Source organism: Amblyomma americanum, chromosome 6, assembly GCF_052857255.1.
Source record: "Amblyomma americanum isolate KBUSLIRL-KWMA chromosome 6, ASM5285725v1, whole genome shotgun sequence".
Lineage (NCBI taxonomy): Eukaryota > Metazoa > Arthropoda > Arachnida > Ixodida > Ixodidae > Amblyomma > Amblyomma americanum.
Window position 1 is genome coordinate 17,806,960 of NC_135502.1, and position 16,030 is coordinate 17,822,989.

The window sequence follows — 16,030 nt, forward strand, 5'->3', positions numbered from 1 at the left end:
GCTTGAAGTTTTTTGCTTTATTTATTTGTTATGAAACAAGATTATTTGCTGTATTTTCAAGTATTTACTATGTCCTACTAGGGACAAAAATTTCCGGGACGCGAGTTCTAAGCAAAACGTTTATTGCTACCCAGTCGCCTGATATTGTGAGGAGAGGAAAGAGCATTTAGGCCTTTAATGCCTTCATACAATATCAGGCGACTGGGTAGCGATAAACGTTTTTCTTAGATCTCGCGTCCCGGAAACTTTTGTCCCCAGTAGTACAAGTGCTGTTCATGCAATGCTAGAATGAGGATTTCCTTTTTTTTCCTCTTTTTTCCTGTACTACGCTCAATGTATTAGTCCTAATGCATGCGATACAGTGTATTAGTGTTACAGTGTTTCAGGTTTTAGTGTATTAGTGTTCAAGTATGCTTGATTGTTCAGGCAGAGCAGGCCATTGTCAGGTGGGTGGTGGTGGTGGTGGTGGTAGTGGCTTTATTAAAAATAATAATAAAAAGGAAGGAAACGATTTTTGCTAGCCCCGGCATCTGCCATCGATACAGAAGCACCTGAGCTGGGGCAGCGGAAATAAAGGTTAGCAGGCAGAATGGAGAAATGAAATGAAAGAGGTGGGGGGACAGGAAGAGTGGATAGGGGGAGAAGTAATATGTAAATACTATTTACACAGTAAGAAATGTGTCCAGGTTGTGCGCGTGATTAGTTAATTTTTTTTGCCTGCTTTTCCTTGATTTACGCAATGTAAATCATAAGTAAACAGTATAAAAAATATTCCTTTGACCGACAACCTTATCGTAAGGGTCAACAGAATGCATGGAATATAAGCTGCACCTACTTTACAAAATTCCCAACCTGGAAGAAGTCGGCTGTAGTCTAGAAACACTGCTTCACTGCAAAGTGCATCGTCAGGTGGTGCCCGCATGCAATGCGGCACGGTTGGTCACATTATTGCTGAATACTTCTCAACCGCAAACGATTGATCATTTATTTATTTATTTTACGCAAGTGGTTTTTAAAGAAACAGGAGGCTTCAGGAAATGAGAAAAACTCACGTTTTTACTCGCTTTTTTATGCATCAGTTTTCCTGATTTGCAGTAACTGGCTGCTGCACATTACGATCTTTGCGAACAGATGCCTATCGTATAAGACAGCAGTATTGTCTGGAGTGGTGCAGTTATCAGTGCTCGAATAATCCGGTTAAGCATTCTATATGGTATTTTCATTTCGAGGTAATAAGTGATTATACCTATTACGGATTAGTGAGAATGTAGCAACGGCCAAGAAAAGGTGGTAACAGCAGTAGTGACTACCTTTTTACTACCTCTTTTTGTAAGAGTACAGTTGGAGCGCAATATGAACGATAACAAGGAACGTGAACACTCAAGGCACGAGCACTGACTACCAACAACGCAGTGAATAAGCAACCAATCAATAAAGGAACATGACTATTTGATGTCTTTCTTGACTTTGGTCTGCGATGCGCTGCATAGTTTTCACGTCGTCAGAAACAATCATACAAAGGAAACAGACGATACACACACCTGCGTGGGTACGTCATCAGCTTTCTTCCTATGCAGTGCAACGCCTACCAAAATCAAAGCATCATCAAGCAAAGAAGATGATTAGCAGAAAACGATATTAAAGAAACGTAGGAATAAGAAGACGGTCTGGAAACGGACATCTAGCCGCAAGCACCCTGCAGGAAGCGGGCAGCCGGAATTACTCCGCAAGTCAAGGGCGAACACTGTGGTGTACCACTGAGAGCACGCTTTAAACAGGGAACGCATAGCACGTTCAAGCGAGAAGGTATGGGTGTGACCGTAATCGAGCTAGTGTCCATGACACACAAGTCCACCGGCGTACGGGCTCGCTTTTCTGCGAACCACACACGTGACAGGACAGCGGGCGGATTCCAGCAAAAGCAGCTACTAAATAGTTGAAGCGAGGAAAGCGAGCAACAGCATGCATGAAACAAAAGTACAGTCGCAAGAAAAGAGAACGAATCGGTGCCGTTCACGGCCTCATCGCGGCGTGTTTGTTCTGCGCTCGACTCGAAGCGTGTCCGAGCGAAATCAAGCCGCCGCAGACAGCACGCCCCAGCTGCGGAGAGAGCAAATAAGGCACCAGGGGCGCGGCCTTACACAAGGTGTGACAAACGCTGCCGCGTGGCCCAACTCAGCGGCACGGCTCCTTCAATCTTGTGTATTTAAGGTGAGGCCGATTGCAGCAACACGGCAGCTTGCACGAAGGAGCAGTCGAGTGACTGTCGATTGAAGCTGGCGAGACTGGCCTCGTCGATCGAAGTGGAACGTCCTGTGGGAGCGCTAATCTCACGAGGTGAGAGAGACGTAGCCGAGAGAGGTCCGGGCCACGCGCTCCGCGCATCGTAGGCGTGTCTAGCGCGCGGCGGTAGCCGCGCCCTTTCGTTTATGACGGAAAGGTAACGTTATACTGTCGCTAGAACTATGCACCACCACCGGGTCTACGAAGGTGACGCCAGCGGTTCATGTTATCCAGGTGAACTCTCGCTGGCAAATCGTGTTAGCGACCGGTCTAGGGCAGCCGTGGCGAACTGATTTTACCGCATCCTGATAGTGTTGACAGTTTCCTCTCCGCGGTACCTTGAGCCTTCACAGTGCTGTACGGTTTTATAGAAACAGGGTGTTTCAGACACAAAGTGCTACGCCCACGCACGCATGTGCGCTTATGCCGCTTCGGATGATGAACTAACGCCATGCGCAGTAGAGACGGGCTATTTTTCGCGACACAGAATGAGCGACGTGCGTTCAGGGGGAAAGATTTGGACTACAAAATGACGAAAGACGGTCGGCGTACACGCACGAATGAGGTAAAAAAAAAGTTGCAATAGCTTCGCTGTGTTGCGACCTGCAGGGAAATCGCCAACGAGTGGAGGAGGCGTGTGTTCTTAAAGACAGGCGCGTTTCAGGACAGCGCAGCGCTTCTTCGTTGCAGCTGCCGTGTAGTGAGGGCAGGCCGAGCGTCGTAAAGAACAGCTGCTAGCGACGTGGTCCACAGGGGAGGACTCAACGTAGAACAGCCTGTGACGTCAATTATCAGGGTTCTTCCGGTAAAAAAAAAACAAAAAAAAACATCCAAACTGTCGACAGAGGTCTTCTTGAGTGCACCTCGACTGGCGTGTAAAAAGCACAGGAAATGATACAGCGTTCAAAGCGTTGCTCGCCTCTTGTTACCGAGGCTGATGTTTGTCAAGCTTTTCTTTCGGCACCCTTTCAGAAACACACAAACACGAGCTTTGTTAAAATACCGTTAGCGACTGCGCTAGGCTCCCTGTATATTAGTCGACCTACTTACCTGTTAAAAAAAAAAAAACTCTCTTAGAGTTGCTGCCCATTTTTTTTCTGTTCTTAGCTACCTGACTCCAATTTTATCTTTAGGGCTACCAGGTGTCAAAAGCATCACATGGGGGTATTTCCTTGTTGCATTTGTTTGCTCTTTTAAGCACAGGCTAGAGATGCACATTATAAAACCCCGACAAGACGCACGCACGGCTACTACCAATTTCGATCGACCTTTCTACATATCTTTTTTTTTCCCGCAATATTAGCAGACAATGCTTGGCGCAGAAAAAAAAGGTTATTTCTCATGATTTAGCCTTTCAGTTTTCAATAAGAACGCGTGTGCTATGAAAAAGTTCGCTCAGACAGACTCAGCAGCGACACATCCCGTATTAATACTGACAGGGCGTGTTAAGCTGTAAAAAAAACAAACTAATTTTGAGTAGATCTATTATTTTGTACGACCTACAAAAGAGCACGTTAAATGAATAGGAACCACATCATATTGAATAGAAAAAGACCTCTGAGAAATGATGAGGTCGGGCTTTCCAGGCTCGTTTGCCCACCGTGGCACGACCCAAGGCGTACGACACAGGAAGCAATAAGGGCTGTGACAACATAGTGTCAGTTCCGGGTGTTCGTGAGGAATAAACAGAGGGAAGGAGTAGGCGCATAGACGGCAGCAAAAGAATGTAAAGCATGCATTAGTACCATCAAGAGTTGTAGCCGCGGGGCTCGCTTAGAAGGGCTATTCAAACAGAGGGTGCTGAGTTGTCGAAACTATAGTTCGGAAGCAATGGGAAAGCTCTATTCTATTACACAAACCACGCCGGAAGGCACGGCAATAGTATAAGAGCAAATTTCGCTTGTGCAGTGGTGTCAGGGAACAACGTGTCCTAAGGGCTCGTTGCCAAGCCACTATCGAGCACAGATAAGTGCGGATACACGTGTATCCGCATTTTGCGCTTTTTTCCTGTGCTCGATAACGGCTAGACCTCGTATTGACTCTTATATAGCACACGACGTGGACCGTAACATTCTGCAGATTTCCATTCTACAGCTACAAAAGGTTAATTTAGCACCTTATTGAAAAAAGAGTGCTGTACTTTGTTTTTGCACATGGTGCTGCCCCCCCCCCCCCCCCCCTTCATTCTGTCCTACAACTCCTAACTTCTCCGAGTAGTCAACATTTTTCGCTCAATCGCATTTTTATTAATCCATCATGAACTTGCTCTAAAAAATCCAAGGAAGGACTAATAAAAATCAAGAATATATGCTTTTCTTACGATTATATGTCATATATCGCAATCAATAAACGTTATATTCAAACTTTTGCAACCCGCCGGTACTCGCCTGAGGGACCGAAACACTGGGGGCAGTGAAAAGGCTTTAAATTGATTTGAGAACTGCTCGCCAGGCAACGGAAAATAAAAATAAAGGAACAACGTTAAGAGACACGAAGAGAGTAATGTGGATTAGATAACTATATCGAGTTAATAACACCTTAATAGAAAATCAAAACGAGAAAAGATGCTAACTGATGCCCCATAAGGGGTAACAGAGGACACTCCAAGGAAAGGAAAACGCAACCCACCGGGCTGAGGGGTCGAGAGGCAAGATAACCCCAGGGAACTTTCACGGATATGTTGACTGCACCTGGCAAAGCACATGCATAACTGGAGATTACTGTGAGCGGCCTTTGTCTGGCAGTGGACGTAATCCGGCTGACTGTGAATGCAGAGAGATTGAAATCACTTGGTGTTGCCTGGAACGGTTTACAGCCTTAATAGTGCATGTTAACCTTGAGACACCACTTGTTAAAGCTGGCTGTGGAGGCATGTTTACGTTGAAACACACGAAGATGTTGCCTACGGTTGTTGAGGACTCTCTTGTAGGAGGGGAAAATTGTAGGTCAGTTTGCGAGACATAACGACTAAAACCGCAACAGAAACGGGACGGAGGCAGGCGACAGCACAGGGTGGTGCCGGAATTCTTTGCGAAATTTCTCCGCAGACTGTCCACACTTTCCAGAAGGCAGGATGATCTCTCTTCTGCCGGCGCCTTGTTGACCACCCTGCGCACAGACGCTAGAAGGTCGTACTTGTCCAGCGATGGTTCCAGGGTGCACTTGGGCCCATGCTGTAGCACACCTTCCACTTCTGCTGGAACTGACGCGTAGCCGAGGAAAGTGACTGGAACAGCGCCCAGTTCTTTCCTTGTGCGTTTCTTTCTTCCTCCTTCCCGTCTATTGGGGTTCTTAGTCTTATGCCCCTTGTAGGGATATGGGCATAGTTCTTATAAGATAAGAGTGCACCTTCTCGATGCATGGTGATCCCACAAGCTTGCTAATAAGCGACGCTATAAGACTACAGCTCACTGAAAGGTTGTTCATTGTCATTAACTACGTTGTGTGCGTGGCGCCGGGCTGTTTCAGGCGGAGCGGATGGCGGTGCTACTGAGGGCAGCCTGTGCTGGTCTCTCTGTTTTTCTATGTTCAGCTGTGCCCCTGGCTCTGTCTGCTTCGCCATGTAAGCGGCCTTTATTCGGAAAATGTTGTCGATAAATGTACGGGTATATATAGTGAACGAAAGCACTCATAATAAACGTCACACAGCGCTAAATACACGTATCGGGAGCTTGCACCGCGTTGCATTCATTAACCTGTTTACCTCTCACGCCCATAGGGCACATTTTTACTAGAAACCAATGAAAAGAGCCTTGAAGAGCGCCACAAAAAATATACTGCACTGTATTACACAAGCGAAGTCAAAATAGCAATACGCAGATATCAACCAATTTTCTTACTGACTTAAGCATGCATCACAGCGAACGCCTGAGGATTAATGACGACACGACGGTTATTGAAATACTTATTGCTTTTTGTTGATATCAAAATAATAAAAAGTGGGAACAAAAAGCGGATAATTAAAGCGAAGTGGGATCAGACAGCTTTCCGGTCGTGTAGCCGGCTGATTTGGGAGCTGGTAACATTGTGTCTGTGGTGCATTTTATGGAAGTTTGAACAGCCAGCTAGGAAGATTATTTCGCTAGACATGCCCAGAAGTTTGCGTCCGAGCGCAAAGGCAGCAAATGTTGATTATATCAAGACGCAATGGTCGAAAAGATATAGTACAATTCAAGATGAGACAAAAGCGTAGGAAAGCACGGCGAACGGTTGGTGCGCAGATTTCCTTTCCTCGCGAGTGCAAGTACAGGGTGCCTGAAACAGCTTCTGAGGAGAGTACGTAAGCTGGCTCAATCACCACAATGTGCTTTCGTGAACACCTGAGCCGAACAGCACACCTCTACACACAGCAGAGGAACCACAATCGTGCGCGATAATTGGCGATCCCTTTCAAGTGACTTTCTGAAACTCTTACTCTCCTCCGTGTCGCACGTCTGCGTATGATGGTTAAGAAATGACTAATAGACTCTTTGAGACATCCAGCAGCTACCGTGGCCGCGTCCAGTGAGCCGCATCGCTAAGATAGGCCAAGAACCTTTGCCTTGTGCCTTCCGGGGAATTCCCGCGCCCGTCGGCAGCCGATGGCGAATTCGAGTAGATGGGGCCGACGGGGGAGCCCCGACTTTTCAGTGCGCAAAAAGTGACGAGAGGAGAGGGAAAGGCGCGAAGACACTGGAACTTAAATGTTGATTACGGAAAGCTCAGCTTCTAACAAACTTATTAAAAAAATTCTTACTGGAGGATATTCGTGAAGCGGCGTTCTTTAACATACCAGGCATACTGCAACTTTATCGAGAGCTCCTTTCAGTGCCCTTTTAACAAGCCCGCCACCAGCGATGCAGACTTCGCTTGGCACGCCGCCTATACATGTGCAAGCACGTTGCACATAAGAAGCAACCTGTTTTATATTGTTTTTGCGGCATCGTAAAGTGCACTGCATTTATCTCCTCATACTATGTTGCAGCCTTGTACCTTTTTAAAATCGTAAAGCAGCACACTTTGATATATATATATATATATATATATATATATATATATATATATATATATATATATATATATATATATATATATATATATATATATATATATATATATATATATATATATATGCCATTTCATCATCTTGTCTTGGGCCTTATGTACAGATTCCTGCAGTATGAACGAGAACAACCAGTTTGCACTAAAAGACGCGTTTTTTGGTAATTTATCTATTAAAGTTGAAAAGAACTTTTGGATATTGTACGCTACGAGGAAAGCTAATTAGAAATAAGAAAAAGTGTGCTTGTCAAACGTAGTTATGAAGTAATCGTCAACCAAATGCTCAAACGTTGTTCTCTTTCATATCGAAGGAACGTGTACGACGCCTTGAAAGTGTTATCTGGGCCTCGTCAAGCTGTCTGGCTACAGCTTTTATGCAGGCTGACCCATCAGACTATTTGGTGAATAAAGTTTGATGTTACATGTCCACTGAATACTTGAAACCAACTTTGTTTCTTCTTTCGTTCGAAATCTTTCAGTGTGGCATAACAGGGGGACGCTGTTGCTTAATGAGAGTGGCGTGATTTACAGCCGCCGGGAGCGGGAGCCACCGAGCGTCATACAATGAGAGCAGCCATCGCGAGAAGAGGCAGCTCTCCGAAGTCGTGTCCACCATAAGCTCGGGATTAAGGCTCATCATTGGTACGTCGTGATCTGGAAATGTCTGCAGAACATACACTTACGACAAGCTGCTACGGTCGTCCTGCATGCGCATTCAATTTGGGCTCGTCTGGATCGCTAAGATCACGTGGTTCTTTTCTGTACTCACCTGATCTCTCGGTGAAAACTTTTCCTTTCAATGTTTTATTTTAACTGTGTTTCGAAAGAGAGCTCTAACTTCGTCTGGTTCTTCGTAAATATCGAACGCTATCGCGTACAACGCGAACTGGTTTTCACGTATGTTTTAAAGCACTGTTTTGTTGGAGAGGGAAGTTTGTTATCTATGTGTTGTTTGGAAAGTTGTTTCGCAAAGATGATGTGATTACACGCTCCCGGTCCATTAGTATTGCTGTCACTGCTTGTTAGGTGCCGGCCTGAGGCGGCCTTCTTTGAAGTCACTCCAAGCACTCTCCAAGGCCGCCTTAATCTTGTTATTTAAATCCGGTGCGTTGAATGCACGCAAGCATGTAAATTTTAGGTTCACATAAGGACAAGCCAAGCTTTAAAGGAGATAGAGTTATCACGCAACATTATAACTTTCTTTAATATGAAGATACACTTTGGAAATGTTCCCGCTGGTGGACGGAAAAGCCCTCCTTCTGCCCCAATCTCCGCTTTTAGCTTTCAGAACATTTTATTCGCGCACAAACAGCAGCATACCTGAGCTGTTTCTTGTAAGGATGCAAAACGCTCAAAACGCAGTTTTTGCAAACTTGAAACTGTCTAGGTAAGTCTTTCGGTGGCGAATTTCGCTGCAATCCGAGCCATGTTGTCTTTTCTTTCTCGCTAGGCTGTTCAGTTTACGAAACACCGCAACTCTGCTTGCATCTTAGTGAAAAACAGCGCACAAGCAAATGCAGACAGAAAGAAGGGGACAAGCGCAGACGGTTGGATTATGTACCGCAGACAACAGCGTTTGTATATGTCAGCAGTCTTCTTTTGAGTAAAAGAGCTTCTTGTGCAAAAGCCTCTTTCTAACAATGCTTTGCTTGCATTATTAAACCAGAGGTGGCATCAGAAAGAATCGTGGTCTTCAGGTCAACCCTTCACTTGTATTGGAAGATACATACGTGTCCGCTCTCTTTTATATGCAGTGGTTAGCAAACCGGTTTTTTCGCCATTTTGTGGCTGTGAATCTCTTAAAAGACTGAGTTGTTTCGAAAATTTAAAAGGAATACTTCTGTGGGAAAGGTTCACTGCACTCAAATATTTCTTTATACACATGTTCGCGCTAAAACATTTTTGGTTCGGATAAGAATGCCGTGGATGGTTAACGATGGATGAATATGAAAGATCGCTGGAAGACTCATTTGCAGCGCATTGTTATTTAGCCTTACTTGGTGATGATAATGACGAACTCGCTTCGCGCTTGCCGTTGGTTAAATCCAAGCTGGTGATAGTTCTGTTTGCATGCATGCAGGGGCTCAGGCTAAACAAGGTAGGTAGTGGCGAGGCGTCGATTACTGCTCAGCTTTTATCATGCCGCCGGCTTCGTTTACGGATTACACTTTTTGTGCATGAATTAAGCAACACTCAGCGTCTTGAAAAAACGTGGTCATGGATGCCACTGAGATGGTGCATACGTGGTTCGCACCCGGTATTGCTGGATAACAGTGGTGTGTGGGCGTAAGCGTCCAAGGTACTCTCTGTGGCAGGTTATAATGTACCGGATTGCTTACTACAAATTAATATGTTAAAACGAATATCACATTATGAAGGGATTTTAAGGGCCTTCGAAACAAATTAGCGTGTATAAACTGCCTGTTTATACATTGCCACGTTTGTGCAAATTTGCGGATATTGTAAGCATTATGAATGAATCCTCTTGAAAGTGAAGTGAGCTGCATCTGAAAACTTCCAAGGTTCTGTCTGTTAAACGATATCGACATGCATAGTCCCCAGTCTTCAGGAGCCAACTGATATAATTGTCTGCTACGTCAAGACACATGTGTACAGCGGTGCAGTATTCCTGTAAAACCAGACTTTATCTTCGGCAGAAACACCTGTAACTTTTCTTAACGCAACGTCCACGAAAGTACCACCTCGGGGAGCAAGGTACGCTGTTGTGTGGGAAGGAATCTTGCATTGTTAGCGATTCTCCAGGGTAGGGCGACCAATGACGTCTGACAATTTATTTTCTTTCAACCCCACGTCAAGGAGCCGGAGTGGGACTTTTGCAGTCCTTTGGCAGGCTGGGAAAAGAAGTAGTTGGAGAGCCGGACGGAGGCCTGCTCGGCTTATTCGGTTCGCTCTTCACGGGCGTCAGTGTCAGCTTAGGTGAGTAGCGCCTTGGGTGCCGGTCGCTAAAGATTTCTTCCTCGACTTATGTGCATGGCCTTCGGTCAGCACAGTTTGATCCGCTCTGGCTGCCATGAAAAATGCTGACAATCCTGCCCCGAAACGCCCGCTTCAATTACATCTATTTTTTCGGTTACCTCGTTCTGCAGCTAAAGAATAAAACAAGTGTATTTCAGTCGGATACGCTGCTTGGCGAATTGGCACATTTAGAGTTAAGCTAGAAAATTGGCAGAACTGAGACACTCACAAGACGCCTCTGTGAGTCCTGCCCCTTTTGTGTCTTATTCGCGCAACGCTTCTCTCTGAAAAAAAAAGTATTAGCTTGTACAGTTTTTCCAATTGCCGTTATTACTGCCGCGAATAAACACCCTGATCCGGAAGTCTCACTTCGCGAGACCACCGTGATCACTTGCTTTCTATAATGCGAGACAAGTCCTTAGTGTCAATAATGGGCATGTTTTCATAAATAAGCAGCAGGTGACATCGGTATCGTTTAAATAGCCCCGAAGTTGTCTGCCAGATTGGCCGAAGCAACACAGCTTGACGCAATGAAAGGTTTTGTTGAAGTCCTTATCATATTAACTGCGCAGAAACTCTGCACAGCGCACTATGTCTCTCTGTCTCGTTCCACGCAATGGCTCATCTGTTACTACAGATGATGAAAGTACTGCTCTAGGAAGCAAAGTTTCGACCTTGACCACTCATGCATGTGCAAGCCATCTGGATACCTTTAGCTTTTACTTACGGAATGGCGACAGCTGCAAGAATAATTCCTGGCTCACGCTATTCACAACACAAATCGTAGTAGTCGAACACGGATTTATCAAAGTCGAAAGGAATTGCCAAATTCTTGGATATAAGGATAATGTGATGCATAAAATGAGAGTAGCTAAGCTTATCTGTGACCTAGAAGCATAAATATACTGAACCCATGCTAATGATGCGCTTCTTGCGGAGACGTGTTGCTCGCCGGTGTGCTGGCAGCGTACAGCTCGTAGGCTTTGCCAGGCCAACCCCGCTTCTCATTGAAACAGCAGTGGACGGTGCCTTTTAACTATTCATGCAAATGACAATATGTGTAATCAATCCTGTTATCCGTACACTATAAGTATAATAATATTTGATTAAAATTGAGGTACAGTCGGATTGCTCAACGCCTTCGGCCGCGAAGCACGCCACGCGAGGGCTGCCGCTAGGCCTTGTTAGGTTGGTTTCACCGTATGAATGTGATGTGGCGTGGAAAATGAATCCAAGAGACCAAAGGCCACTTTCAAGCCCACCTATTGTTTACCTCGGCATGCAGTTTCGCTGCGCTGGTGCTGCCAAGAGGGGCTCAAGGTTATGGTGAATACACCAAGATTGCTCAGCCGACCCATCTCCGCGATCAAAAAGTGATCGCAGGAGCGCCGTTAAGAGAAGCGCTAATTGCAGGGGCGTGGTGCACGGTTCTATATCGAATTATTCGCTGTACACGAGTTCGATGAACGGGAATAGTAAGGCTATACTTTGGCATATGTATTTAAAGGGGATGTTCGCACTGTTCGATATAAACAACAATTTGATATATCCGGGCACAATATATCTTTGCTGGACTATATTGATTCTTCATTTTCGAGCATAATAGACCCTGTACTTGTATTGAAAAGTTCTCATACCTTCTAAGGCTTACCGAATATGAGATAAGGCAAGGTCACATATGTCTGTTAAACTGCTTATTAATTCAACACGTACGCTTGACTTTCCAGATCTGGTCAGGAATGTGCTGTTGGCGTTGCTGGGAACAAAGGACATCGTACTGGGCACGCCTTCAAAGGACGAGCTGACTGAAGCGAACCTGCCATTAGCAGACCCCAACTAGTTTCTCCTCGGTTGTTTTAATACCGACAGACGTGGTCTGTCACCCATAATAACACATTTTAAGTATTGTGCGTGCGTCAGGGAAAATGGGCTGTGTACAAATATCTGATTAGAAAATGTTGATCCCTGTGTGGTGCTGTGTGAAAATAGACAACTTTGCGACCTACCCAACTCCGCCTGCTTGAATTGTGCTCAAGAGGGTCGTCACCATAGATAATTCAAAGCGTCGGACTTCTTGTCCTTGTCAGTTAGTCTTCACAGCTAGCTTCATCAGCGAAAATAATTATAACGATGCTTAGTTTTATTGGTTGCCAAATTTTCAGTTCTGTCTTCTTGCCTCTCACTAAAAGGCCTTTACGCTTCCCAAGCGGTGCATTCGCAGAATAAAGGTGTGCTCCTGCCGTCGATATCTATAAAGTTTTTGAACTACAGTTTTATATGAACAGAATCAATAATGAAGAGAAGTAAGCATTTTTCGCGTTCCTTTTTAATTCAGTTTTCGCGACTGAAAACGAAAGCCAGTAATTGCTCCCCCCCCCCCCCCCCCCTCCCGGCAGTGGACTGTCGGACAGTTTCTCGGTCACCTTGTCACTCCACAAGGTATTCGGCCTCTTGACAGGAAAGTCAAAGTCATTCAAGATTTTCCTGCCCACACATCGCTTAGAAAGCTCAGAGAATTCTTGGGCCTCCTGAACTTTCATCGCCGCTTTCTCCCGAAGTGCGCATCTTTCCCGAAGCCTCTGACCGATCTTTTGGCTGCCAAAAAAGATTCTGCTGCGCCACTTGAGTTGATTGAGGACGCTACCGCTGCATTTTCTGGTGTCAAGAAGCCGCTAGAAGACGCCACTTTGCTCATACATCCAGTTCCTGACGCTCCACTGCGCCTCGTCACCGACGCCTCGAGCATTGCCGTCGGCGCAGTTCTCGAGAAGCACGTCTCTTGTCGGCAGCCCCTCGGTTTTTTCTCCCAAAAGTTGAAGCCACCTGAGACTAAATGCAGCAACTTCGGTCGAGAACTGCTCGCTGTGTACCTCGCCATCAAGCACTTTCGCCAACCTCACGTAACCTAAGCTAACCTAACCTAACCTAACCTAACCTAAGCTAATCTAACCTAACATAACCTAAGCTAACGTAACCTAAGCGAAGCTAACCTAACCTTACCAAACCTAACCTAACCAAACCTAAGCTAACCTAAACTAACCTAATCTAGTCTAAGCCGACCTAAACTGGCCTAAGCCAACCTAACCTAAGCTAACCTAAACTAACCTAACCTGGCCTAAGCCAACCAAACCTCAGCTAACCTAAGTTAACCTAACCTAACTAACATAACCTAAGCTAACCTAACCTAAACCAACCTAACCTGAGCTAACCTAAACCATCCTAACCTAAACCATCCTAACCTAACTTAACCTAAGCTAATCTAAGCCAACCTAACCTAACCTAAGCTAACCTGATGATGATTATGGATTTTATGGCGCAAGGGAATTATGGCCAAAGAGCGCCATGGCACAGAATATTTTCGACTTCTCAAGGTGGGGTCGAAGAGCAATTTCGCAAGCCTTTCACCCTAAATAAGCCAAGGACCAGACCAGGGGAAAGCTTGTACCCATTGTATCACCGGTCGGTACCCGCCGGCACTGGGGATCGAACCTCGCAACTCCCGCATGAGAGGCGGATGCTCAACCAGTAACCGCTCGTCCTGTGCTATGTGTTCTTCTCTTTTGTGTTGGGGTCTTAGCGCAATATAACATGGCTTCTGTAGACGATCACTACCCCGATACAAGTCCGTCCGTCCGTCCGTCCGTCCGTCCGTCCGTCCGTCCGTCCGTCCGTCCGTCCGTCCGTCCGTCCGTCCGTCCGTCCGTCCGTCCGTCCGTCCGTCCGTCCGTTTGTCTGTCTTCGGTAAGAGAAGGGGATCACCCATCCGGTGGGCCTGCATTTAGCTACTTTCCAGAATGTGCCTTTGTTATGGTCACGTGATACTTGCGAGTCGGGCCTGTGGCTAGGGGGCGTCGGGGGAGGTTTCATACCGTAATCGTTGTTTCGTTCCCTCTGAAGGGAGAAAGCTTGGCTGTTTTTTCTTTGACACACTAAATAATTAGAAAATAGCAAAAAGTTATAGGCATTTTGTGGGAGCACACTCACTCGGCAGAGCTCCTCAACTTTAAGTACCCTGTATAACTTATTTGGAAGCAAGAGAAAAGAAATAACATTTACTATACAGCATTATTGGAAAAAAATATGGTCGGGGAAAGACCAAGAATAAAACCGGGAATGCGCCTATTTGCTTACGCAAAAGTCCGCTAAAGGTCACAGAAAATGAAGCTTTTCGAAAGCATCGACGGGGGTGAATGTGCACATGCAAACAAATAACTTTTCTCGTTTACGTCATTCTCTGTTATGGAAAGCTGGAAAATAAGAATTCCCTGATGGAATGTGCTCTGAAATATGAGAATTTCTTCTTTTCATTTCCTACCGCAAGTCTGATTCTCGACGTTTTACTTGCAGGCGCGCTAACTAAAGCCGTCGTTATACGGTTATTTCTCGGGACGCCTTCAAAGGAATATCGAAGCCCTTTCCCGCTTAGCCCCGTTCATTCAACACTGCCGAGATCGTTAGCTTCGCTGCCGTCCACAGACGGCTGCACGGCCTGAGCCTGCCCCATCGCCCCCGGGCAGTCGTTGTCACTGAAGAAGTAATCAATTTTGGCGCCTCGCGCCGGCTGTACCAGATGTCTTTCACGGCCGGGGCTGCATAATAGCAGCGTGACGGGGCTTTCAAAGCCGTCGCAGTGAAGAAGGAGAAAAGGAAGCTTTTGATGTAAAATGAATGGATACGCGGGGCTGCCTGCGGCCGTTGCTTCTGAGTGCCGAAGGTGTGCCGGAACTGCGAACGCCCGAATCATTAGTGCTAAAAAATAAAGAGAATCAGAGATATGAAGCACAGGGCTGACTTGACTGAAGAAAGATGTGCCGGCAGCTGATAGACATTAAACCGTATTCATAGATACTCAGCCTGGACCGAGGCGGAAGCAGGGTATGCAAGTACGCGGAAGGGGTAATGGCCACTTGTTCTAAAGCCTGCTAAACTTATGGGTCGTAGTGTGAGTAGAAATATTAACCTTTCTTGTTGCCTCTTTTTTTACATGCATTTAATCTGCACCGAAACAGCAGCCGCTTGCTCCAGTCTTCTCTGCATTAACATTCACCACCTTTGACTGACGGATTAAAATTCTGAGGGCTTGCTTTATAACAAGCATATTTTTCGTAGTGGCGTTAGTGAACCTTGAGTAGCGGAGGGAATGCAGTGTATTTCGCTACCAATGGCCGAATACGGTAACAACAGAGTGTTAATGCGCTCTTTACTCCGCGATTCCTGTGGGCGCGGCTACATACTTTGCACTAAAACCCACTAATCAAAATCACCGTCTATAATTTGCTCTGTCGTAAAACTGGTTTGCCGTTTATTTTTCTTCAGTGATAGCAGGTGCGGCCCGGAACGACATCAACAAGAAAAAGAATGCCCACAAAATGCAGCCTCTTATGAATACTGTAATACACATTGAACTTCGATATGGTGCTTCTCAACGGTCAAGGGTAAAGTATGATGCGGTAGGAAGGCGATCAACCGAGTGTGTACTGACCCAGGCTAGTCCGTTTTTGTTTGCTGTGAGGACAGGAATTTGCGTTTGTGCAAAAGTGGCCACAGCAAGAGAAAACTCAAAAACAGTTTGCGTCTTCTAAAAAAACAAAAAAAGGAGAACAGCAGTAGAAAAGCTGCGATGAAAAGTCACAATTCAAACAAGTTAAGCCTAATGCGCGAACGTTGAACTCCTTCAGTCGCGTTGCTGTACCGAAGCTTTCAGCGCCGCGTTCGCTTCGTGCGCACTGTA

General features: G+C 45.8%; 1 protein-coding gene across 1 annotated transcript; it reads left to right on the forward strand.

Annotated features, from left to right (window-relative positions):
- The first annotated feature begins 2,190 nt into the window (after positions 1–2,190).
- Positions 2,191–12,502, forward strand: LOC144094578 (uncharacterized). Its single transcript, XM_077628498.1, has 5 exons — positions 2,191–2,337; positions 5,752–5,845; positions 7,855–7,965; positions 10,141–10,260; positions 12,027–12,502. Exons 2-5 carry the CDS (start codon positions 5,761–5,763, stop codon positions 12,137–12,139), a joined length of 429 nt encoding a protein of 142 aa, XP_077484624.1. The 5' UTR covers positions 2,191–2,337; positions 5,752–5,760; the 3' UTR covers positions 12,140–12,502.
- Positions 12,503–16,030: the final 3,528 nt, after the last annotated feature.

What these genes read in the sequence shown, in the direction of transcription:
- LOC144094578 (XM_077628498.1), top strand. Translation starts at nt 5,761, where the DNA reads ATGGCGGTGCTACTGAGGGCAGCCTGTGCTGGTCTCTCTGTTTTTCTA. An exon ending in GGCTCTGTCTGCTTCGCCAT is followed by an intron (nt 5,846 to 7,854) that starts GTAAGCGGCCTT and finishes CGTGATTTACAG; the next exon opens with CCGCCGGGAGCGGGAGCCAC. An exon ending in GGGATTAAGGCTCATCATTG is followed by an intron (nt 7,966 to 10,140) that starts GTACGTCGTGAT and finishes CCCCACGTCAAG; the next exon opens with GAGCCGGAGTGGGACTTTTG.